At 35.7% G+C, this 26,473-nt stretch overlaps 1 protein-coding gene across 2 annotated transcripts in view; it reads left to right on the top strand.

The window, feature by feature from the left end:
* Nucleotides 1-2,908: 2,908 nt before the first annotated feature.
* The window catches only part of LOC115214297, a 58,247-nt gene continuing 34,682 nt past the window's right edge, over nucleotides 2,909-26,473 (top strand). Inside the window, exon 1 of one of the 2 annotated variants that reach the window (XM_036504752.1) lies at nucleotides 2,909-3,706. In XM_036504752.1, coding sequence (XP_036360645.1) covers nucleotides 3,692-3,706 — 15 coding nt within the window. In that variant the 5' untranslated portion in view covers nucleotides 2,909-3,691. The remainder of the gene's footprint in view (nucleotides 3,707-26,473) is intronic. The other variant, XM_029783453.2, reaches the window with a different exon arrangement.

Below are 26,473 nucleotides of genomic sequence, written 5' to 3'. Positions count from 1 at the left end.
GTCAAAAATGTTGAAAGTAAACCGTGTTCAGCGTGAGAAATTACACCAATACACGAAGTTTCAAAATGTTTACTTTTTTACTTGTTTCAGTCATTTGACTGTGGCCATGCCGGAGCATCGCCTTTTAGTCGAGCAAATCGACCCCAGGACTTATTCTTTGTAAGCCTAGTACTTATTCTATCGGTCTCTATCGGTCGCTAAGTTACGGGGACGTAAACACACCAGCATCGGTTGTCAAGCGATGTTGAGGGGGGACAAACACAGATACACAAATATATACACACACGTACACATATGTACATATATATATATATATATATATATATATACATACGACGGGCTTCTTTCAGTTTCGGTCTACCAAATCCACTCACAAGGCTTTGGTCGGCCCGAGGCTATAGTAGAAGACACTTGCCCAAGGTCTCACGTAGTGGGACTGAACCCGGAGACATGTGGTTCGTAAGCAAGCTACTTACTACACAACCACTCCTGCGCCTATAAAAAGATTACTTATTTCTTTATTGCCTACAATGGGGACAAACAAGAACAGACAAAGGGATTAATTTATCGACCCCGAAAGGATGAAAGCAAAGTCGATCTCGGCGGAATTTGAACTCAGAACGTAATGGCAGACGAAATACCTGTTTCTTTACTACCTACAAGGGACTAAACACAGAGGGGACAAACAAGGAGAGAGAAACGGATTAAGTCGATTATATCGACCCCAGTGCGTAACTGGTACTTATTTAATCGACCCCGAAAAGATGAAAGGCAAAGTCGACCTCGGCGGAATTTGAACTCAGAACGTAACGGCAGACGAAATACGGCTACACATTTCGCCCGGCGTGCTAACGTTTCTGCCATCTCGCCGCCTTAGTTTTAGAAAAATTAACTAAAAAATCTGTGAGTGAAACTGAACAGATCCCAGCTGAGTGGACAAGAGATTCGTGAAATAAAATATTTTGATCAAGGACACAACGCGCCGCCGGAAATTGAACTCACGGCCTTACGGTCATCAGCCGATTAACCTAACCAATAAGCCACGCGCATTCACTCTCTCTCTCTCTCTCTCCCATACACACATTTCTACGCAGCGTATTTAAAGTATTTATTCCCACAAAGGGACGATAGCCTCTTAGGGCAGTGGTTTCTTAAAGTAATAAATGCCAACTGCACATCCCACTACCTAAATCCACCCCTAAATACTTAGGGCAAATCCTACTCCTCTTTATTCACGAGAAATGGGTTTGTCTCCACATAATGATTTCTTCGTCCGCTTTAAGTTATTTTATTTCAATTTACCAAAACATAGCAATTTGTTGAGCTCCCCCACCCTTTCCCACGAGAAACACTGTCCAAAATGCAATCAAGGAACTCTTTAAGTTCCGGAATTACCCCGACAGTGAAGGGCATATGTCTTCTGCCAAAATACTGAAACAGCGTCGTTGATAGAACAAGGATGTAAATAAAATGAAAATGCAATAAAAAAAAAAATCGTAAAGAAAACGAGCTAAAGATTTAAGGCAAGACACAAAAAGAAGCCAATGAGAACCAAGAAGTAATTAGTTTAGCAAAAATGGCAGGAGGAATTTCATATGAAACTGGCTCAGAAAGTTAAGGAGATAAATTACTAAACTCTGAACAGGAAGAATTTTTTAAAAAATGGTGGAAAAGAGACATGGCAAAAAATAGAATGGAGGACATTGCTAAACAACAAGGTAACGAACATTTATTGGCAATAGGTATCTAGCGAGAAATCTTCAGAAAATGAAGGAAATATATAAAAGGGAGAAGACAATAAAATTTATAAATTGATTGACAAATAGATCGATTGATCGTTGGACAAGTAAGTATGCCTCCAACAGAAGATAGATAGATAGATAGATAGATAGATAGAAAGCCTAAATGAGATTTAACGGTGTCAATAAAATTATCAAATAGGTTTAAAGAATTAAAAAAAGCAGCGAATAGAGATGTGATAGAACCATGGAAAGGTATAGATAAGTAGATAACTAAACTCAACTAAACTCACACACACATGCGCGCGCACATGTATGTATATATAGAGAGAAATAAAGAGTGAATGAGAAAGAGAAAGATTATAAGAACGAGAATACAAAGAACACTTATCGCTGAGAAAAGAAATTGAAGTGGAGAGAGAGAGAGAGAAGAAATAAGAAAGCAGAGAGGAAAAGAAAAAGAGTTTGAAAGAAGAGAGAATAGAAGCAAAAAGAAGTAAGAAAGACAGAGAGAAAGAGAGGGAGAGAGGGTGGTGACACAGAATGGAACAAGAATGTATGGAAGATGAATGAAAGTAGTCAGCAGGAGCAGCAACATGTGAAAGAAAGGGGTAGGAGAAGAAAGAAATAGACAGAAAGAAGAGAAGGAGCTAGAAGAGAACTTATGGAATAATGAAGAGGAGGGAGTAATATATAAGAGAGGGAAATAGGGGAGATAGACAAGGAAGAGAGAGAGAGAGTGAATGACGTGTTGAAAAAGAGCTAAATAAGTTGAAAGAGAGAGTAGTGAATAAGAAAGATATAGGCACAGGAGTGAAAAACTGGAAAAGTGAATGAAATAGAATTGTATGAGAGTGGAGTAATACAAAAAAGAAAAAGAGTTAGTTAGAGTGAGTAAAAGAAAGGAGTAATGATAGTGTGAAAGTAAGAGGGAGAAAATGAGGAAGGGGAGGAATAAAGGTACTGTATAAAAAAAGCGGGAGTAGAGAAAGAGGCGGAGGAAGAGTGCATGGTTGAAAATAAGACGGGGGCGGTGATGTCGGTGGAAGAAGAAAGGAAAAAGTATTAGAAAAGTAAAAAAGGAGAGAGTAAAAGAGGAGGAAGAGAAAGAGTAAAAGAAAACTAATAAAGGAGGGGCAGGGAGAAAGTTAACAGGAAGTAGTGTGAACATGTGAGGTTGCGGAGTGGAGGTGAATGAATGAAATAAAGACGACGACGAAGGAGGAGGAGGAGGAGGAGAATAAGTAAGAAGAAAGATAAAACTTCACTTGGTTCAGAAAAAGTTTTTAGAAGTTAGTTGCCCGTAAGCTTCCCTGCCCGTCAGCCAGGAGACGTAATTCGTCTGTGAGAGAGGATTTTTTTAAATAATTTTTTTATCTCTCTCTCTCTCTCTTTCTTTTTTTAAAACAAAACAAATACATATATATATATATATATACTAAAAAAAAGTACAAGATTGTGCGGGTGGGTGCCAGGAAGTTAGTGAAGTCAAGTCATCCATCCAAACATGTTGGGACGGCTACCACTGTTGTCTGGACTTGTCACGACGAATATCGCTCTTATCAGCTCACACCACCACGTTACTTACTGCCACCTTCTCAACCACCACTACTGACTGCCTCTTCTAAAACTTACTCGGGGTACTTAAAACCAGATCGTATATATATAAAAAAAAATACAAGTCTTCTAATTCACTCTACTTGTGCGCATCGTCGTGGCTTTCTTTTACTCTACTACACAAGACATACTTTCAAATTTACCTTTCTGTGTCTTACCTATCTTATTTGCCAAATTGGAGTTCCATTTTATGTGCATTCATAGTTTGAATCAAAACCTATTCATAAAAATAAATACTTGATTTACTGGATCCACCTACTAAATAAAACCGTGTGCGTTGGCGTGGTCTGAGAATTATTATTTTCCGCGATCACTTTCACATATTTTACCACAATATGTTATTTGAAAAGGTACGTAATATTTTCCCTTTCATTTAATCTTTTTTGTCTTCCACCTATATATAGGTGGTGCACTTGAGCACTGTATACAATAATTTCATTATTATTATATAAAACTTTTGGGAGTTTCAGATGCCGAAGTGGAAATCCATATACATACACACACACGCATGTGGGAGTTAGCAAATTTTATTCGCAGTAAATATCTGTAATCTAAGCAATGTTGTTTAACCCCAGGTCAATACAGATTCTATCAAAGGCTTTCAAATATGATCATGTCTTATTTTTGTATTTTATTTAAAAGAAATTTTTCCAGGGTTATATAAAAACATTGTCCTGTGTCCTTTTCTTTTTCAAGACGCTATGGTGCAATCTGATGGCTAATTTGGTTGCTTATTCTCCAGCATTTCGATCGACCACTAAAGAGGTTCCCCTTGTTAACTTGGCTGTTTTATTAATGGCGTGACATATACTTACGAATATTCTTACTTCACCAAGTATTTCTAAAATGAAAATTACGGAGATTATTTGAAACTATAGAAAGTTCAATTTACGAGTAAGAAGAATTAGTAAACTTTATTTGTGAGCAAAGCATGCTTGTTATATAGCTTGTTCCTTATAAACTGTAGATGTGACAATGAGGAAGTTTCTATATGGTCGTTCGACTTGCTAGACATAGCAGCAAAAATCTTATTCAAATTGATCTTTAATATCTTAATTCATTTGGCGAGACGAGTGTGAATGTGATCGATCTCATGACCAACAAGAATAGAAATAGCAACCGAATCTCTCTCAAAACTCGCGCTACCGTCATAGAAAGAACAACATACTGATTCAGTGTTCCTATGAAAAATACGTGATGGTCACCGCTGGGATGATACCTTTGGTTTTCTGCTCTGTCATTCATATCAAGATATGTTCTAAGTATATAAATCATCGAATTTTTATCGGCTCTTGAAAGCATACAAAGTTGAAATGAACAGGATTTGAACTTGAGAATAGAAAGGACCATCGCAGCACATTTTGTCCTACGTTCTAATATTTCTGCCTATCCATTATCGTTGACGATCGGAACTGAACAACCGGGTGTATTCTATAGAAATTAATTTTAATACTTATTTAAATCATTATCATATTGGGTGTTCATTTGAAAGAACAGCTAATAGAATCCTGCTAGTTGCCTACGATTTTAATTATGTATTAAGTCTGTTACTTGTAGAATTGTTATAATAAATAAGCCGCCAGTAATATTGTATTAACCCATTCAACTGATAAGTATTATCACCCATCTTTCACGAATACTAGTGAAAGCAAAAATGGCCAAATGGGACTTAGGAAGGGAATATAATCAGATTATTGGCAGGAGTTCAAATTCCTCATGTGTTTTGAGCAAGATACTTGAAATTCCACGCCTCCGTTCTTTTAAGATTACTTCATTCTTAAATGTGATGAACTGGCGAACTGTCCAGGAATAAGGAAATTCATTTCTCATCCATTTTAGAGTCCTACAACTAGAGTTAAGAGAATACTGGCCTTTCATGGTAAGTTCTTCGGAGTTTAGGTAATATTTTTTTGTCTTATATTTTCCCTCCATGAATATTGGACTTTTGTCTCCGTGCAGATGATCAATATTCAATAAAATTGCTAGTTTTAACTAAGGCACAAAGTTGTTCATTCAGGTTTTAAGCTATGGTGATGAATCTTAGTTGTGTGAACACTTTCTTTAGCCATAACATAAACTCTTTGCGTATTGTGTTTATGACCTGGTTTCCATTTGCAGTTTTATTATATTTCACTGAATTGAAAACTTGGAAGTTTATAAAAGACGAAAAAAATTCAGTCTATGAGGTAGCAAGCGAATTTCAGTGGTTTGCGATTATGACACACACACACATCATTTCAAAGTAAAAAAAAAATCCAGTCAAAATTAAGATAAAAATTATAAAAAAGAACTCTCCATTGAAAATAAAATAAAATTTAATAAATTGCAAAGTATAATTTAAGTAATAAAATAACAAACAAATCAACCATTACTATGTGTTAAGATTTATTTAATCACTGAATCTCAGTTGCTATTTAATGTAAATATAACTTAACCTAATAATTATTATTGCTGAGACTTCTTTGAAGTTAGTTTAAATTCCTATCTGACTTGAGTTCAAGCCATTCGGTTTCGATTCTTGCTTAAGGATCAGTTTCACTTACACGGGAAATTTATCGCGCGGAAAGGCTTGGACGTAACAAAAAATTTTTTCTAAGCTTATAAAAGCAAAAATAATCAGACTTTACGCCCACGTAAGATACTTTTATCGTTTTTCCTTTCATCTCTTTCTGCTTGATATGTATACCAGCTGGATCTCTCGTTGTAGAAATAGCCCGAGTTTCAATTATCAGAAATGCGAAGTCACAACACACAGTGTCGATTTGTTTGTCAGTCACTTAGTTATTCTAATAGAAAAAGACCCTCACCATAAGTTGTATTGTTTATCTCTGTATCAGACTTTGTGTGTATACCTGGAATTATATTCTCGAGTGACTCTTCTTTTTACTTATTTATTTTTTCCTAGTTTTGTAAACGATGGAGCGTCTAAGTTTTAGAAGATTTAGCTGTTATGTCATGTCTGAAGTTTCGAATTAGCTGCAAAAAAATTAAGCTTACGGAAATGGAGGGATAAAGATCGTGTATAGAACACAAATTCGCGAAAATTTTCTCAGAAGTCCAAAATAAAAAAGTTATGAGGGTTTATTTATCATGAGGTTCTTAAACCAGTCTCGTCACAAAAAGATTTGCTTTTGCAAAAGAAAGAGATTAGAATCGTAATATCCGCTGAATGTATCAGTTATATACAAGGAAAATAATTTGTGTAATATGGGACATCAATTCAGTAACATCGCGCTATTTCTAGCATTAAAGAGCCATTATAGAGGCGCCTTCGAAAGTATATGGAAACTTTTTGGCGATCTTTCGCTTTCTGAACATATAATGGCGGACAGAAAAGAAAGAAAAGAAACTCATATAATCACCATAACATTATATATATTGATTTTTTTCTTCTTTCTGTTAAAACAGCTTCTGTTTATATATTGAAGAAGCGCTACAACCTGATGGGGGCCAGAAGCGCCTGTAAGAGTATGTTTACTGTGTAATTGTTGATCAACATCTCGAAGGAATTTCGGAGTCGATAAAAGTAACCAGTCGATGAAATCGACGAGACGACCGTCCATAAAAATTTCAGGCCTTATGCCTATAGCATGGAGGATATTTGATTTACTATTTTGTTTCAGCTTACGGATTAATTCACACAATTCAGCGGTGTGCTGTAATCAGATATTTAGTTTGGTTCACTTTTGCGCACAAGTTTCCTTAAATTTCATTTTACAGCCGAATAATTAAAGCGATTTCTTGTTCACTTAACATTCATTTCATTTTACATGTCCACCATTTTATATACATAAAACGAAATATCTCAAAAATGAAATAACAATAATATAACCTTTTTCATTAAGTTCAACTTTCTTCAGGAGACGTATAAAGTAGGTTGGGTGACATTCATTCTTACAACGCGACTTCCGGTTTGAAGAAATTGTGAAGTCGTGTGTGATACGAGACGATAAAATAAGCTTTTATATTATACTAGCAGTATCGCCCGGCGTTGCTCAGGTTTGTAAGGGAAATAACTATAAAGCATTTTTAGAGAGTTATAGCCAAAAAATAGCAAAAAAATTATGGTAAATTTTTTTTTGAGTTAAAAAAGGTTGAGTTGCGTCCCCATGACAGTTTGCGGTTTGTGTTTCTGATTCTCGACCCCATGTCGATTTTATTGATTTTTTTCAGAACTGGGGGAACTTTTCAAAATTTTCGCTGCGTTAGTTTTGAATTATGACATTGGGCTATGTGTGTGTCAAGTTTCATCAGAATCGGTTGAAAGCCATGGTCAGGGTGAGGGTACAACCTGACAGACACACAGACACACAGACAGACAAACTGCCGTTTATATAGAGAGAGAAGAGATGCACAAGGCCTGAACTTTTGACGCTAGTCGGATCTTTTCGGTTTGAACGGCAGTTTTTTAAAAATAATTTCCACGTAGTTAAACACTTTTAAAAAACTTCGTATACTGGTAGAATGTGTTTATAAAACATCTTTTTCTCTTGGCTTTATTGAGAAAATTCTATAGTTTGTAAGATATTTGTTGTTTTTTTTCTTCAATTTCTGCAATTTCAACCAATCAATGACGTCTATTGAGGTGAAAACATTCTGTGCTGTATGAATATATCCCTCGTTTAAGAAACAGATTGGGTTTATCTACATTTCTGAAGAAAAAAAGATACCCTTCCCCCCCACCTCTAACCCTAACCCAGATTGAAATGCAATAGATCAATACTAGGGTCATAATTATGAGTGACAATTTCATATGTATGACACCGCTAGAAAAAACTGCCGTTCAAACCGAAAAGATCCCACTAGTCGATTATATCGATCACACGAAAAGATGAAAGGCAAAGTCGACTTCGGCGGAATTTGCACTCAAAGCATAATAACGAACGAAATGTCGCTAAGCATTTTGTCTTGGCTTGCTAACGATTCTGCCAGCTCGCTTGCAAACTATAAGCAAGAATATTAATGATTTCAAATTCTGCCACAAAGGTCAGCAATTTCAGAGAAATGGGTAAGACGATTACATCGACCTCCAGGGTTCAACTGGTAGTTATTTTATCGACCCTGTAAGGATGAAAACCAAAGTAGATCTCGGCGGAATTTGAACTCAGAACGTGGAGACGGACGAAATGCCGCTAAGCATTTTGTCCGGCATGCTAACAATTTTGCAAGCTACTATTGGGCACAAAGCCTAATATTTGGGAGAAGAGAAATAATTGCTTTTAATTGCCACCAGGGTAATTACAATAATAATATAATAATGGTGGCGATATGATTTACATATGGGAGTTAGGCATTAAGACGTTGATGACGGTAACGATGGTCAAATAGCGAAGCGAATATAGCCAGACCAGTTTTAAGTATGGGATTATGAAAAATTTGAACATAACGTAGAACAAATGTAATTAACCTAGGATATTAGCCATAAAGCTTTTCTATTTATTTTACAACCCTCTAAGTGATAATTAGACAGGAAACTACTTAATACTTTCCCACCATAGAAAAATGTTTTTGGAACCAAATCAAGTTCGGAAATGTAAAAATTTCTCAAACCAGTTGTTGTAAGATATTGGCGTAACTACAAATTGTTACCTCACACACACTTGTTTCTTTATGACTTTTTGCAAAATGCATATTTTAAAAAAATATTGTCGGTTTTTGAAGGCATAGTTTGAGAATTTTTTCTTTCACCAATTTCCCTTATTTCAGCTTCTTTTTTTTTTGTTCATAGTCATTCTTCAAATTTATGTTTGAGCCCCTCAACATACATAATCTACATTTTCCAAAATACGTTTGTGATGTCATTCACAGATATGCATCTTAAAGAAAGTTATGTAGATGTCGGGCAGGTGAAAAATAATCCGAAACTATTATGGCGAAGGTAAAGGACATGGACCGCATCCACTTTCGGTTATTTTATATATACCACACATCATAGATAGATAGGTGGATGGATGGATAAGATATTGATTCATTTTCTAAATGTTATCAACATAATTTTAAGGTTCACCTCGAAAAGGCATTTGCTAAATTTCATTAAAAAAAAACATGCAATTTTCAGAAAGTTATGAGGAAATAAAACAGTGGACACCAATGTGATACGGGTATGTATACATAAATACTCGGTCGCATAACGAAATTATGCCAGCAATGTCTCATTTTAAACTTGAAGAAAAAAGCCATGCATATTTGTTCTTCATGTGTTAATGTATAATCCGCAAATTTCCAAGCAGAAAACAGAATCGAACTGTCATTTGCTTCCACGGAAATACCCGAAGTGAAATGTTTTGATTTTGTCGAGTTATATCGAAGGAATGCCCATTCTATAAATATATTTATGTCCAATATCTCCGTATTTCGAGATGGTAATATTTGTTATTGAGGGAGATACGGCTGCTATATTTAGCAGGTGGCGCGAGGGCTGTCTGAGGGAATGTTCACAAGCCAAGCAAGTGCAAGGGAGTTTTTTTTTTTTTAAGTCAGCTTGTTAGCACTAATGCCAGCAGTGTTGTTTATCATTTTGCATCGTAACAAAAATAGTTCTCTGTTTTTGTTAAATTGTCTGTAACTCTCATGAGGGAGAGATATTCAGCCTGGAGGAGGAAACCATATGCATGAAAGAACTTTTGCAGTCTTGGATATATATTTTGCTTAAGTATTGTTTTGTGTGAAGTGTAGATTCCATTTTATTTTTAAGTAAAACTAGTTGCCGACCTCTTGGTCGAGGGTCATTGAGTTTTAAACTCGATGATCATCGACATTCTCACCATGACCAGAATGTCTTTTATTAAGGAATAAGCATATATATTGAGAATGAACTGTTACTTGTAGCTGGTTGATCGATCGTATGGACGATATTCGTTCGCTTGCATTGATTGTATGGCCTGAGCAATACCACATGAATTTATGTTATATGGAGACCATTGGGTAAAGCATACAAACTTCTTACCCACTTTTTTTCTCTCACTCCCTCACACGATTTCCAATATTCCTCAGACAAGTTGGCTTTAAATGTTATTTTTATTGCGTGCATGGCGGCAGATAGAATCGTTGGCGCGTGGACAAAAGGCTTAGCGACATTTCTTCTGGCGCTTTACGTTCCGAGTTCAAATTCCGCGGAGGTCGACTTCGTCTTTCATTCTTTCGAGATAGATAAAATAAGTAAAGTACCAGTTGTGTGCTGAGATCGACGTAATTGATTTGCATCTTTTACTTAAAATTCCTGACCTTGTACCAAAATTTGAAACTCTTTTTCAAATTGTCTTCATTTTTATATTTATCTTTTATTTTCCTTGTGGAATTTCACTTGGGCAAACCTTGACCTTAATCTAGTATGGCATTTCCCATGAAAAAAGAAAAAAAAATATCACGTTTTTTTAATAATTAAAAAAAAATTACCTGTTACACCTTTTTCGAATTCGTTTAGACAGAGTCGTAGGTCTCTCGCAGTGTTCAAGAAGCGAGGTCGGGAGAGCAGTAAATTTAGAGCTATGATGATCGGAAAGGACTGGACAAATTGTCATGTTTAAGATGATTTATAATTCTTTGTTTTAAACCTGCCAAACACCTAAACACAGAAAGAATAATAATATGACTGCAATATTGGACGAAGTTTTGGAAATAGTTTTTACTTAATAGCGCAGACTACCATTTGGGGATTGAAAAGCGGGATTTGGAGGTAAAAAAAAAAACCGTATTGAAAAGCAAAAAAACCTCTCTCAGAATCGTAATTCCTGATTTATGAAACAGACTCTATTAAAATAGAAACGAAAAATTCACTCAGTTCTGTGCTCTTCTCTTGCTATTCCAAAACCACCCAATATTCTATCGTTTCGTTGATGAAGACTTAGCAAAAGCGCCTAAAAATTCTCTTAATCTTATTTTCGTGAAGGCCTGGTATTCTCCAGTTTTAGAACCACTTGACTTGACGTTTTTATTAGTCTGATTACAACTGTAGGACTTCGTTTTTACACAACTCCATTGAAAATGGAATAGTTTATTGCCAATATATTTAACGCAGGGAAGAGTTACTGTCAAGCTATACAATGCAGAATGCTTTAAAGAACTAACTAGGAAAAAAATCTGCGTTCACAGTAAAAGCAATGACTTGTTTTAAGATTAATAGACAGTACGGGGCGTAACTCTACATGTTACAGGCTTTTGAACCTCGGCAACAAAGTAGAAACGTCACGAAATTTATAGATGGGATTATTGCGAGGTAAATATACACTAGTATTAAATATATTTCTAAGCATAGAAAAGTAGCAATTATTCTAAGAATACATTACTCTTGAGAAACCGATCAGCCACCGATCCTGCTTGCTTTCTCACAAGATCAATCATCTCATTATAATTAGCCAGTCTTTGAACACCTTCATTAATTTTATCAGATTTTATAATCTTATATGTATTATGTATTGTTATCTTTTTTTTAAATTTTGATTACTTTTCAGTTAAGTTTTGTTTATAAATTATTAAATTTGTATGCTAGCTTACTTCACTTTATAAGTAAGTGAACCGACTGTGTAAGTTTATAATGAGACCTCTCTGTGCTCGCTCAACTGCTAGAAATAGTAGCTAATTACTAAATTATCCTCTAACAATACTTTATTTATTGTAAATAAAAGAAGAAAAAAACTCGAAACATGTAGACGAAACAGGTATGGCTGGAATATATTTAATCCATTAGTTGATCCGACCGGGTTTTAACTTAGGAATAAATTATATTGTAGAGTTAGTTCTTTTTTACTTCCAGTTTCTGGTGGAACTTTTTAAAAAAATAAAATTGAAGACCAGACAGACAGACAGAAACGGAATGATTAGGGGGGTGGTTTAGTTTATAACAGGTTGTTGAGTGGTAATTGCATATACTCCGCCCCCCCCCCCCTTTTTGTTTGATAAAAGAATGGCAACGGCCATTTTCAACTTTGTATTGAAACTAGGATCATTTTCAATTTTTTTTTTTTTTTATTTGTTTAGATTGCTTATGCTCCGCGTTCTAATCCCGCTGAGATCAACTATGCCATTCATCCCCCACCGGGTTTCGATTAAATAAATTACCAATCAAATATATTGGTTGAGTTCGATAGTATATTGACTAACATCATCTAAAGCAAAAAATGCTAGCTTTGTACCTAAATTAGAAACGGTTATTTAGATTTATATTTCGTGCAAACTTGGTTAAGTTTTCATTAACCGGAATGTCTGATACACTTAAAGAAATGTATTTGTTGTTAAACACCGAATACTGCGTTATTAGCCTTGAAAGATCCACGTGTGTGACTTTTATGCAACAAGCGCCTACATAATCTTTTTTGGCAAATAATGCTTTATACAGTATTCTGTCAAGACATCTATAAGTTGGATATAAAGATTGCCTTTTATTCAATTAATACTGTTCCTGTCGCTAATAATCAATGATGTGTGTGTGTGTGTGTGTGTACGTGCGTGTCGCTAATAATCAATGATGTGTGTGTGTGTGTGTGTGTACGTGCGTGTTTCAAGATATTTGACACGATTATATGGTCTTCAAGCTATGATATCGTTGACTCGCCAATATGGTGGTTCTGAAAGCGATGTGCGCTGTAAATTTTTTTAAATGAATTATAACTTGAGAAAAACTCTTACCTAATGCCTGAGTATTAAAAAAAATGTGGTATTCGTAATTTTGTAATTCAAAACTATGATAGACTCTTTAAATGACAGACATCATCTAAGGGAAAGCGAGTATTAGTATTTTACGACACTTTTCGAAAGATGGTGAATTTATAGATTAAACAACCAGTTTCGATTTCAGTGGGAAATACCTGCTCCTCATTTTGTGGGCTTACTATCAACTAATCCAATATCCAGACTTGCAGCAAATTATTTTTGTCACCCATTCTTCCGGAAACGGAGGCAGTAGAGTGACGAACCTCGGAGTTTTACCATCTATGTTCGTTTTCGGGGATTAAAAAAAAAGTCATTTGGGGCATGTTCGGAGGTCAGATTAGTTGATGGCAAACACAACAATCGATGAAGAATTGCTTCTCTCTGTAATTGAGATGGGTGTTATTCTATAGATTTGCCATAAATTTTATTGTGCTAAAAAGCTGGTTATTATAGGTTCTGTGCTTATTTAATGTGAAAATAAGTGTAAAAATTACCCTTACACAAAATTCTACACACACATACTTACAATGTAATATAATATGAATCGCTACCATAACGTGAAAAAGCAAAAATAACGGTAATTTTTTACACATGTTTAATAGTAAAGAGTTTTGTCTTTACTTGCTTGAACTGTTTGTGGAAGAGCGAGCGAGCTTAGTCGAGGGAACAAAAACAAAATTTAAGACTCAAATATTTGTTTTCAGTGGATATATTTATATCACGGTCTTAAAAACGTTTGAGGCATTCGATCGTTAAGAGTGAACAAATTATTTCGAGTGTAATAACACTCGGCGTTGTCTTAAGAAGGTATGGCTTCACTGGTCAGTGATTCTGTGGTGAGGTGGGTACGGTCCGAGGGGCTCGTCTTTCGTCAAATAAACACTACAGGCTTTCCGTTCATTGCTTTGCTCAGCAGCCTGTAAATGCTACTTATGATGGCCCCCGGGAACATTGTGAAGAATTCTACATTTATAACTATTATTAATAATAACAACTATAATAATCCTTTTGGGTCGATAAAGTACCAGTCAAGTACTGGAGTGTGTTATCGACTTTAGCCTTTTCCCCTCTTGACCTTGTGGCAAAATTTGAAAGAATTGCTATTTCTTTCGATGCCTAATTTTATATGATTTTCATAACATTGTTTCATTATGTTAAATAAGTTCTGGTTATGTCAACGATTCTATAAGTTAAGTTTCTTTAAAAGTGCAACATAGGATACTTTTGATTAACAATTTCAATAGTTTAGGTTGTTATATGCATAACATTCTAAAACCTGTTATCACAACCAGAATGATATAGCATTTAATATCAGCAGCTGCCAAGTCAAGTAAGTTCCTTATTTAAGGTTTTTCTTTTTCCTTTTGATAAAGATAATAAATATTGTTTATTTGTTTACATGTCAAAGTCTCTCGCAGCATCATTGAAAATTAGTTCGCCTTAACACACACATATACACATTCTTGTATACACCACTCCCTCATATACATAACTGTGGCCAAAAGTTCGGAACATTTTTTTTAAAAATTGAAATTGTCATGCCCAATATATGCTCTGAGCATTCCAATATAAAAACTCTAATTTTCAAACCTGCTCCAAATTTTTGACCAGGTAATAATATATTGCAAATTAAATATAACTTTGGACATTTAATATAAAAATTCTAATTTTGAGACCTATGTGCCAAGCTTTTGGCAACAACAGAACACATATATATATATTCTTTTACTTGTTTCAGCCATTTGACTGTGGCCATGCTGGAGCACCACCTTTAGTCGAGCAAATCGACCCCAGGACTTATTCTTTGTAAGCCTAGTACTTATTCTATCAGTTCCTTTTGCTGGTTGTCAAGTGATGTTGGGGGGACAAATACACACACAAAAACAGACACATATATATATGATGAGCTTCTTTCAGTTTCCATCTACCAAATCCACTCACAAGGCTTTGGTCAGCCTGAGGTTATAGTAGAAAACACTTGCCCTAGGTGCCATGCAGTAGGACTGAACCCGGAACCATGTGGCTGGTAAGTAAGACACTTACCACACAGCCACTCCTGCACATATATATTTACACAAAATTTTCATATATACATACCACAAGTACATATATACCCGAGCGAGTTTTTCAACGCTGTACATCTGCTAATTTCTTCTAACGAGGTATTGGTTAACCTGATTTTTTGGCGTACAACACTTGCACATGACAAGATAGAACTCAGCAGATCTGTGAAGTAAACATGAGTACTAAGCAGCTAACTAGGTCTAATACTTATAATAACTATCAAATGCCTTCTGCATAATATCTGAACTCAAGAAGCAGACAAGAGTGTAAGATAATACTAATATATAAATTTGGTACTTTTAGTCACATCTTAAAATTAGTTGTGGGGAGGTTTATGGTTCAAATAAATTTTCTAACCGAATTGCAATATGCAATATAAAAATCTGATAAAAATCTGAACCATGTTGTCATTTAGCCTTGGCTCAACTCTGATTAATTCAGCAGTTTCATGTAAAATATTTTATGATATTGAATCATGGTCCTGTCAATCCCAAGTTCAAACCAAACTGATTCGACTTTGCCTTTCAATTTATTTATTTTTAATTAATTATTTGGGTTTATATGAAATAAAATAGCTAAAATAGCAGTCAGATACCGAGTTGGTTTAGATACCATGGTGGTTGTCGTGCTGCAGCCCTCAACAAGTTACTAATTTCATACTAAGACAAAGAAAATTAAGAACTGCGAAAAATTGAGTGTAAAGTGGGCAGGTAATATTTCATGGGTATGTGTTTTATCATGCAGTTGTCTCCCACTTGGAAATGGTACGATGCGGCCCTCAGTTGAAAAGTTGCACATCCCTGGTTTATATCCTATAAAGCATTGGTTCACAACTAGGGTCCATATAACCTTTGGGGGTCCATAGAAGATTTTGTTAAAATTTATGGACATGAAATTGGTTATATACTTCTACAGGCCTGGCTGTGTGGTAAGAAGTTTGCTTCCCAACCACATGGTTGGGAAGCCCCGTGAGTGGATTTGGTAGATGAGAAGCCCATCAAGCACCATCCATTCGTGGCTGTTTGCCAGCTCTGTCTGGCTCCTGTGCGGGTGGCACGTAAAAAGCACCCACTACACTCACGGAGTGGTTGGTGTTAGGAAGGGCATCCAGCCATAGAAACTGCCAGATCTGACTGGGCCTGATGAAGCCTTCCAGCTTCACAGACCCCAGTTGAACCGTCCAACCCATGCTAGCATGGAGAACGGACGCTAAATGATGATGATATATATATATATATATGTCTTTGTGTCTGTCTGTTCCCCAGTTACTTTGACAACCTGGTGTTGGTGTGTTTTTGTTTTTGTGATTTTGTGGTTCAGCAAAAGAGATCAATAGAAAAGTATTAGGGCTTTCAAAAAATTAGTCCCAAGATCAATTTGACTAAATCCCTTCAAGGTGGTACTCTAGCATGGCCGCAGTCAAATGACTAAACCAAATACAAGAATAACACAAAGTATTTAAATTTTTCTTACAATTCCTATTAATATTTGATTATAGAGATACAGCTAGATGATTTTGTGCACAGTAAATGATTATTGTGGTCCAGCAGAATAAAATCAAAGATGCCCATAGACAATAAATGGTTGGGAAATACTGTTATAAAGATTCTGAGACTCTTATCTAATCTAATGACTTTTTTACCATTTATAGACAGACAAAGGTGTGATTTGAGGAGGTCATTTTAACTGCTATTTCTTGCTAATTGATGACTTGATGTCTGTGTATATGGCCAGCTGTTTTGAGAATTTCACTTTGAGTACCATGATAGTTTTTTTTTTGTCTTTTTTTCTTAACCTTGGTTTATGGTTTCCAGTTGCGATATAAGGTAGATACACGGTGCAAAAAAGCCCATTAGATGGATTGTACATGTGTGAAATTTGGATGCAACCTTGTCACAAACTGTAGTATATTTCTTGAAGATATGTTACAAGGCTACGGGGATCTAAGGAATACACAACCACTTCATTTAAGATTCAACAAGTTGGCTGTTAAGACTGTAAACTCATCAAAACCTCATAAATAATCCATTTACGCCCAGGTTAGGAGGCACAAGCATTTGCACACACATGTACACGCGACGTTAACTCTCACCTACCAAATTCAATCACAAGGCTTCAGTTAACCCTAGGCTATAGCCAGACATTTGCCCAAGGTGCCACACTGTGGCTGAATTCTTTACCACTGTTAGTCAACCAATGCAATGGAAACCAACTTGCTGGATCTTTTTATCTTTTAAATTGCAGCTTCTTTTCAAACTTTTCTTCTCCATTTAGGAAAAAATTCTAGATATTCTGGTGTCTGGTTTAAAAACAGGTCGTTTCAAAATATCATATTCTTCTCAACAACCTGTATTAGGTGCTCTATACACATTAAATTTATATAACCGTGTGTGTATGTGCTTGCATGTGTACATATATCCTCATACATACATACATATATATATATATATATACTTGCTATCTCTCTTATGTGTGTATACATATGTATACATTCTCAGTGTTTGTATGTGTGTGTGTATATGTTGGCGTAAATGTTGTTTTTCTCTTTGCTCCCCAAACTATGCATCGCAAGTTTTTATTCAATCCAACGACCAGCTCATTGATTTAGCATACAAAGTGGCTGCATATTCCACAGACACTTGTATCCTCTTAAACATTATTACTCCCATACAGAATTATCATGATACCAGCGTGATAGGATGGACTTTAACATTAAAGGCACAGCCTACCTGACTATCTACTTCAGTTTGCTTTGCTTTCAAAATTTTAGCCAGCCCAAGCTGTAGCAACGTGCACTTTACCGAACATGCCATGCAGTGGGACTATACTTAAGACTTGGCATGGCTGTTTCACAAACTTTTTAACCACTTGGTCATTATATATATATATATAATGTGTAAATATTCTATAATTATAATCAGAGGTCAGCTAATTGCTTCGCCATGCACTGAATTTAGAAATAGGAACTAAATACCTTTTCTAACTACCATAAAGGTCTCCCAGACAGTAACACACTTTTTTACATAGGCAAAAAGAAAAAAATAACGAATCCACTTGACTCAGATTAGCTACATGCGCATTTCAAGATTAAAGTAAAGTTATATTTACTTAGTTATTTCTCATCTTCAGTGCAGAGTGAATTTTGGAAGGATATATTATCTGGGTGGATACTGTATTAGCTCTCGGCTAAGTTCCGGTTAACAGCTAACCATAATGATCAGTATTTAACATCTCCGACTACAATATGTTGTTGGTGACTCTGTGAATTCTTCCATTGGGTAATTCTATGTATGCTTCACTGGCAGGACAGTAAAAATGGTCTGGAGTATATATTATTATACTTGTTTCAGTATTTATAGTTCTCTTCAAGGATGAGCAAATGAATGGACCCTGATGAAGCTGCACTGACAGTAATACAAGGTTGCATTTGCAATGGTGAGTAGTTGCTGCTGCGGAAACATGTGTAGGCCATTATGATATGTTGTATATAACTATAAAATAAATTTTGTGGCTGAACAAGTCTCCATACTCTTTATTATTAATAATTTTATCTAGGTGCTGGAGCTGCTGTGTGATAAGTAGCTTGCTTATCAACCACATGGTTCTGAGTTCAGTCCCACTGCGTGGCACCTTGGGTGAGTGACTTCTACTATAGCCTCGGGCCGACCAAAGCCTTGCGAGTGGATTTGGTAGATGGAAACTGAAAGAAGCCTGTCGTGTATGTATATATGTATGTGTGTGTGTGCGTATGTTTGTTTGTCCCCCCACCAGCATCACTTGACACCAATGCTGGTGTGTTTAAGTCCTTGTAACTTAGCGATTCAGCAAAGTAAACCAATACAATAAGTACTAGGCTTACAAAGAATAAGTCCTGGAGTCAATTTGCTCGACTAAAGGCGGTGCTCCAGCATGGCCACAGTCAAATAACTGAAACAAGTAAAAGAATAACAGAATATATATATATATATAAACCTAAAGTAGGAGGTATGAATTGATTTCATTGATAGGGTCTTTTGGATTTGATTGAGCTTCATGGGTGCTTGCTATTATGCTTCTCTGTACTGAATAACTATGTGGTCTGTTAGCGGAGTCCCTTGGAAGAGCACTCTGTGATAGTCACACAATTTTCTGAATCCATGTCTTGTTCTATATATGTTTATATCTACACATAGTATTTAGACATGAGCTAGTAATAGCTTCATGTCGCGGATATAACTGGACATGATTTATATATCATGCCTTGTGTCGTTACAAAGAATGGTGATTTCAAGACAGCAATGTCGTACTCTTTACAACCTGTGTTAGGTCCCTTACTCTTCATAATTTTTCTTTTGTGCAATACAGCTGTCTACTATTTATCTACATATATATAAAATTTATATAATCATGGGTCTATGTTGCATTTTTTCCATTGCATGAAACTGTTATTAGCACATTTAAAAACTGTGTATATTAAATGATATTTATCTCCACTAGATAAAGTACATTCTTTTGTTGATCCTACCTATAACGGTCAATAGACTATACACACGCATGTGTATTTCTGTGTGTGTGTGTATATAAATATACACAAACACACATATATATATATATCAGGAAGTTCACTATACTTTTTGTCGATTTTTACTAAAATATAGAAGTTTGCCAACACAGACCCATCACCAGTCTCTTTGGATTCTGTTTTACTGTGTGTGTGTGTGTGTGTATTTACATGCGTAGTCTTTTACTTTTTGAAGTCGTTGGACTAAAGCCAGGCTGCAGAATCAGCTGGAGAGATTTTAGTTGGCTACATTTTAAAGTCTGGAAACTTATCTTAGCAATCTTTCTGTTCATCAGTGATATAAACACTCAAATACACAAACACATGGGCCTTTCACTTCCACTTTTATGTCGAGCAAATTCTCACAAAGAGTTGTTTAGCCCAAGGCTTGCTCAAAATACAAGCAGTATTTTGAATCTGAAGTAACATTTGTGAAGCAAATTATCTTAATTGCCATGTTTGTATGTGTGATATAAGTGTGTGTGCATGTGTGTATATATATATATATATATATATATATATAAAATAATTATTTGAGGGAATATCATTCCTAACTTGCAGGGAAAAATTCAATTTAGAAATACTAAATCAAATTTCACTATATATATAAATATATATAAATTAGAAAAAAAACACCTTTTATCAATTCAAAATGAACAATTAAATTACACCATCTAGAAAATTACATATAATAGAAAAAATAAAATAACATTAATATGCTAATGATTAAGTAAATTGCAAAATAATAAAAGCATATATATTTTATATATATATATATATATATATATATTACACAGACACACAAAGAAGGCTTCTTTCAGTTTCCGTCTACCAAATCCACTCACGAGGCTTTGGTTGGCCTGAGGCTATAGAAGACAGTTGTACAAGGTGCCATGCAGTGAGACTGAACCCAGAATCATGTGGTTGGGAAGCAAGCTTCTTGCCACACAGCCACACCTATATAATCTTTATATATAATATACAAATGTTAACATTTCACATGTATATAATATATATATATATATATAATCTTAACAAGTATGTGTGTGTATATGTATATATGCACACATACATGTCCATATTTACAATCTGTATATTCTATACATTATATGTATCTGTATACACACACACACACACACACACACACACACCTACTGTCCAGTTTTTATCTTCCAAACTGGACATCCAAAGCATTGGCCAACAGGAAACCACTTTCCAAACATGGTGCTCAATGTTAGATCCTAAAACCACATTGCTGCAAACTCAACTAATCTATACAACTTGCACACACATACACCACACTACACACACACACACACACACACACTTGTAGCATCTAGTTACTTACATTTGATTATTCCAATTTCATGTTACTGATCATCAATCAGACTGTGTATAAACAACAGTGTTTTTTGTGGTATTGTGGTGGTAAGTGCCTCAACATCGCCAAGGCGCAATGGCTAACCCTATTGAAAATATGCATGCTTAAATTCTGCAGACAAGCAGAGATGTACATGCATACATTGTCTAATACAGGCAAGTTGTCAGGGGAGCTTCTGTATGACTTGCTAGAAATAACAGCCGCATTTGACTCTAAATAAGCTACTGTTAATAATAATGATAGACTCCCCTATCGAAGATGACAGATGAGTTTTTAACTTTTTGCTGAACGATCTGCACAAATGATTTGCTTATAGTGATCAAGTGTTTGTGCAGTAGATTAGCTCACTCTACCTCCATCAAATCAACGTTGGTATACACAGGTGCACTGTGTATACCATGCAACAGGTGTTGAAGTGTTTTGCTCGAGAGCACAGCACACCACCTGGGCTAGGAATTGAAATCACGATCTAGCGATTGCAAGTGCAGCGCCTTAACCACTGAGCTAATGCACCCTCACAACAATAATTATAATAATAATAGTGGTTTCAAATTTTGCCACAGGGGCAGCAATTTTGTAGGGTAGGATGAGTCAATTACATCGGCTCCAGTGTTCAACTGGTACTTATTTTATCGACCCCAAAAGGACAACAGGTAAAGCCGACCTCGGTGGTATTTATGGGCAAAATATCACTAAGCATTTTGTCCAGCGTGCTACCGATTCTGCCAAGTCACCACTTTAATAATATTAATAATTTTAGCACTAAGTTGGCAATTTCAGAAGAGTGGGTAAGTCAGTTACATGAACCCCAGCGCTCAACTGGTACTTAATTTCATTGAACTCTTTCGAGTCCAATGAAAATTAGGCGTAGGAGTGGCTGTGTGGTAAGTAGCTTGCTTACAAACCACATGGTTCCGGGTTCAGTCCCACTGCGTGGCACCTTGAGCAAGTGTCTTCTACTATAACCTCGGGCCAACCAAAGCCTTGTGAGTGGATTTGGTAGACGGAAACTGAAAGAAGCCCAGCATATATATGTATATACATATATATGTATGTATGTATGTATGTGTGTGTGTATATGTTTGTGTGTCTGTGTTTGCCCCCCCCCCTCTCCCAACATTGCCTGACAACAGATGCTGGGTAGCACTAACGTTCTCTGAACGATTAGCCGGAGATGATTTTTAAAATGAGAATATCTGAAATAAATTCGACTGCTCTCACAAACAAGAATACTAAAAATGAACCCTATTGCTCACAAAAACTAAGTTTAAAAAAAACAAAAAAACAGGAAAAATAATGCAGAATCCTTGTCCAGCACTGGATCGTTCCCAAAATCTAATCAGTTCATACCAGTCATGAGGCCAAAACATCCAGCCATTAATAAAAGAGCTCAGTTGATAAATTATTTGTGAAGTGAAAACACTGAGTGATTATGGCTAAAATATATCTGCTTATAATGAGGTTTTATCAAGACTGGCCAGGTAGTAAAAAAAAACAAACTACCTCTACCTCTATGACTACATGTTTTAAATATACAGTTTTGCTTAATTACTAAATGATGATTATTACTATTTACTTATTACAATCCAGTTAGTATTGCTTTTGTAATTAGTCAGAAAACTGAATGTGCATCAGTCTTGTCATGTATGTGCATATGTGTTTGTGTGTATCTATATATACATATATGTATATTTTGCATATATGTATATTATCTGTATAGTGCGTGTGTGCATGTATTTTCATATCTTTTATCTTTTACCTGTTTCAGGTGCACTGTTGGGGCACCACCCTGAAGTTTTAGTCAAATGAATTGACCCCAGTACTTATTTTTTAAGCCTGGTACTTGCTCTATCAGTCTCTTTTGGTGAACTGCTAAGTTACAGGGACATAAACACACAAACACCAGTTGTCAAGTGGTGTTAGGGGCACAAACACAGACACATACCTAGATATATATACATATATACACAACGGGTTTCAGTTTCTGTCTACCAAATCCACTTACAAGGCTTTGGTTGGCCCAAAGCTATAGTAGAAGACACTTGCCCAAGGTGTCGCACAGTGGGATTGAACATGGTTGGGAACCAAGCTTCTTACCACACAGCCACTCCTGTACCTATATGTTTATTTTTATGTCCGTTTTTCCATGCAGTCTTGGGTTTGATGAGTATATTATTGAGAAAGTATTTTACATATGGATGCCCTTCGTTTTCACTAACTCTAATCTGATTTCAAGCAAAGGATCTCTTGTCAGGCTTCTTGAAGGGGTGAAGTAAGCTGGCAATTTGTTGATAAAAGTGACAAGATCATTGCACATGCTTTGGCCTGGGTTATTGTAGTGGACATTTCCCAAGGTGCCATAAAGTGCCACACTGTATGACTGAAGCCTAAACCACTTAATTTACAAGTGAAGTTCTTAACCGCTGGGCCATGACTGTATATAAAATGTGTGTGTGTGTGTGTGTATACATATGTCTATATAGATGTGACCCTAACTACATCGAACTGTAGGAATTTCTATTAGTAGTAGTTTCAAAGACAAATTCAGTATTCAACAAGGATCTTTGGGCTGATGCTATATATCTCTCTACCCCTCTCACAAATCAGCTCTTTCAACTCTCACACAGCAGCTCTTTCAATTCCCTCACAACAGCTCTTTCAACTATGAGCCAATATGCTTACAGTTTATAGTAATATTTACTGTACGTGCTCTTAAGCTGCACCACCAACACTCCAATTTGGTATTGAGGTTTGATGCAAAATTTTCCTTCCCTTTATAATTTCAGTGCCCCAACTTTTTCATTAAAAAATCAAGTATAAAAATGGTGCAAACTTATGCTTGAGTAAATATGGCAGCTACTGCCACTAACCAATCCCATTTGGCATTCAGATTATTCTGTCAATTGTAATGCTTATTTATTCACCTTCTTAAAAATTAATTATGCATTATCTCATAGCTTTCAGACTTCAAATGATGCGATTGTTTGCTTTTAGTATGACATTGTAAGGCAGGTGTAAGAGACTGGATTTGGCCAGTTTAAGCATGAAACTGGTAGTATATCTGGGCCGGATATGGCTAGTTTGAATCCTAAAGGGTTAAATTCAAAATATTTTGCAAACGTGTGAGATACAGGACAGGGAAAGTGGGGAAATTCCCTTTCTGAAGTTAAACTGCAATGTATAAATAATATATGAATAATCTCACGAGTCTTGTTTTTATACAAATTTTAATCTTATTTCTTTTTGGCATGTTTTAGCTTTGTTTGTAATCTATGGATTTCCTTTTCATATTTATTTAAATAAAAACGGGACAAAACACACTGTAGTTTTGGAGAATACTTCTTTTCTACTCTAGACACAAGGCCCATAATTTTTGAGGTGGGGGAGGGGGGGGCAAGTCGATTAGATCGACTCCAATATGCAACTGGTACTTAATTTATTAAAGATGAAAGGCAAAGTCAACTTTGGCGGAATTTAAACTCAGAGCGTAAAGATGGACGAAATACCACTAAACATTTCGTCAGGCGTGCTAACGTTTCTGCCAGCTCGCCGCCTTTTGGAGAGAGTTTTTCACATCAGTGTTACCATCAGACAGATATATCTGGGTTTCATCTTCCAATCAGTCGCTTGTTTCAGTTGTTCAACTGCAGATATTCTGGGGCACCACCTTGAAGGGTTAAATTGAGCAAATCAAGCCCAGTACTTTTTAATTTTTTTTAAGTCTGGTATTTATTATATAACTTATTGATCACCTTTGCTAAACTATGAAGTTGAAGGGATGAGCCAACAACACTGGGTGTCAAGTGGCAGTAGGGGAAATGCATAAACATACTCATATATACATGTGTGTGTGTGTGTGTATATATACGTGTGTATATATATATATATATATGTACATTGACACTGGTTTACAACTGTCACATGTCATCAAAACTGAGTACACGTGTATGCCCACATACCCCCACTACACACATATCCTTCTTTTAAATTCTGCTTATCGAATTCTCTCACAGGTAGGCCATCGATCGAGCTGGCGGCACGTAAAAGCAGCCACTACACTTTCGGAGTGGTTGGCATTAGGAAGGGCATCCAGCTGTAGAAACTCTGCCAGATCAGATTGGAGCCTGGTGCAGCCATCTGGTTCGCCAGTCCTCAGTCAAATCCTCCATCCAATGCTAGTATGGAAAGCGGACGTTAAACGGTGATGATGATGATGTAGCATATGGCTAGAGAAGGCACCTGCCCAAGGTTGTAGGTAGTGGAACTGAATTTCAAACCAGTCGGTTGGAAATCCAACTTCTTAACCCCACTGTCATTACTTTGTACCTGTACTGCCTTAACCATCTTTCATCGCACATATACGTACACATGTACTTGCATGAACACACATCTCTTTAATTTGATACAAAAAAAAAAGCACCCAGCATGCGCTGTAAAGTGGTTTGTGTTAGATGAGGCATCCAGCTGTAGAAACTATAACCAAAGTAGCCTGTGGGTATCTTTTTTATTCACAAATGTAAATAAACCCAATCTGTTTCTTAAAGGAGGGACATATTCATTATGCACAGAATGTTATTTACCTAAATGGACGTCAGCGATTGGTTAAGATTGCCGAAATGCTCGAAATTAAAGACGAAATATATTACAACATATAGACTTCTCTGAATAAAGCCAAGAAAAAAATGATGTTTTACAAACACATTCTACCAGTATACGAAGTTTAAAACTTTTTAGTTACCTAGAAAATATGTTACAAAGTGCCGTTCAAAAGGAAAAGATCCAATATTACTTCCGAGTACACAGGAAAACGACATTCAAATTAGATGTACTAAAATGAACATTTCTCAATGTTTTAATTCGTATATATAACAGTAATTTTAGAGACACTGAAAGATGTCTGTATTGAAACTAGATACCTCGTATCTAATCAATACCGACGTACTTTCATGAAACACTTGTAGTCTTATAAACGGAATAGACGGGATTGAGAATAGATATAGTTAGTGTAAGATTTAATTTTTAACATTTTATTGAGTGGTCGGGTATAAAATCTTTCAGTGTTGATTGAGTTGAAGGTGGTTTCTATCTCTAAAATTACTGTTATATAAAGTGGGGGAGAGATTTTCTGATACATGCTGTATTGGGTATAATATTTGCATATAAGAGCATGTTATTTTTGACTTCTTTACAGCTAGATTCTGGTTTGTGTTTTGATTTAAATAGCTGCTACTACAAGTTCTCTTCGTGGACAGAAAGATGATGGCTAACTTTTATCTACTTATGAGTTCTCAATGAACTTTTATTTCTTCTGTATTTGCATTTGTTTACAGTGACAACTTTGGAAAAAAAGAAAAAAAAATACAATTTTTTACTACATGAAATTTTATTTTAGAGTTTCTCAAATATACTACAAGTATATTTCTAAAAACTTGTTAATCTATTGGATTATTGAAGAGTTTTTATATCTGGCTTTTAAACGAATAT

Source organism: Octopus sinensis, linkage group LG7, assembly GCF_006345805.1.
Source record: "Octopus sinensis linkage group LG7, ASM634580v1, whole genome shotgun sequence".
NCBI lineage: Eukaryota > Metazoa > Mollusca > Cephalopoda > Octopoda > Octopodidae > Octopus > Octopus sinensis.
This window is presented reverse-complemented; position numbering and strand designations above follow the sequence as displayed.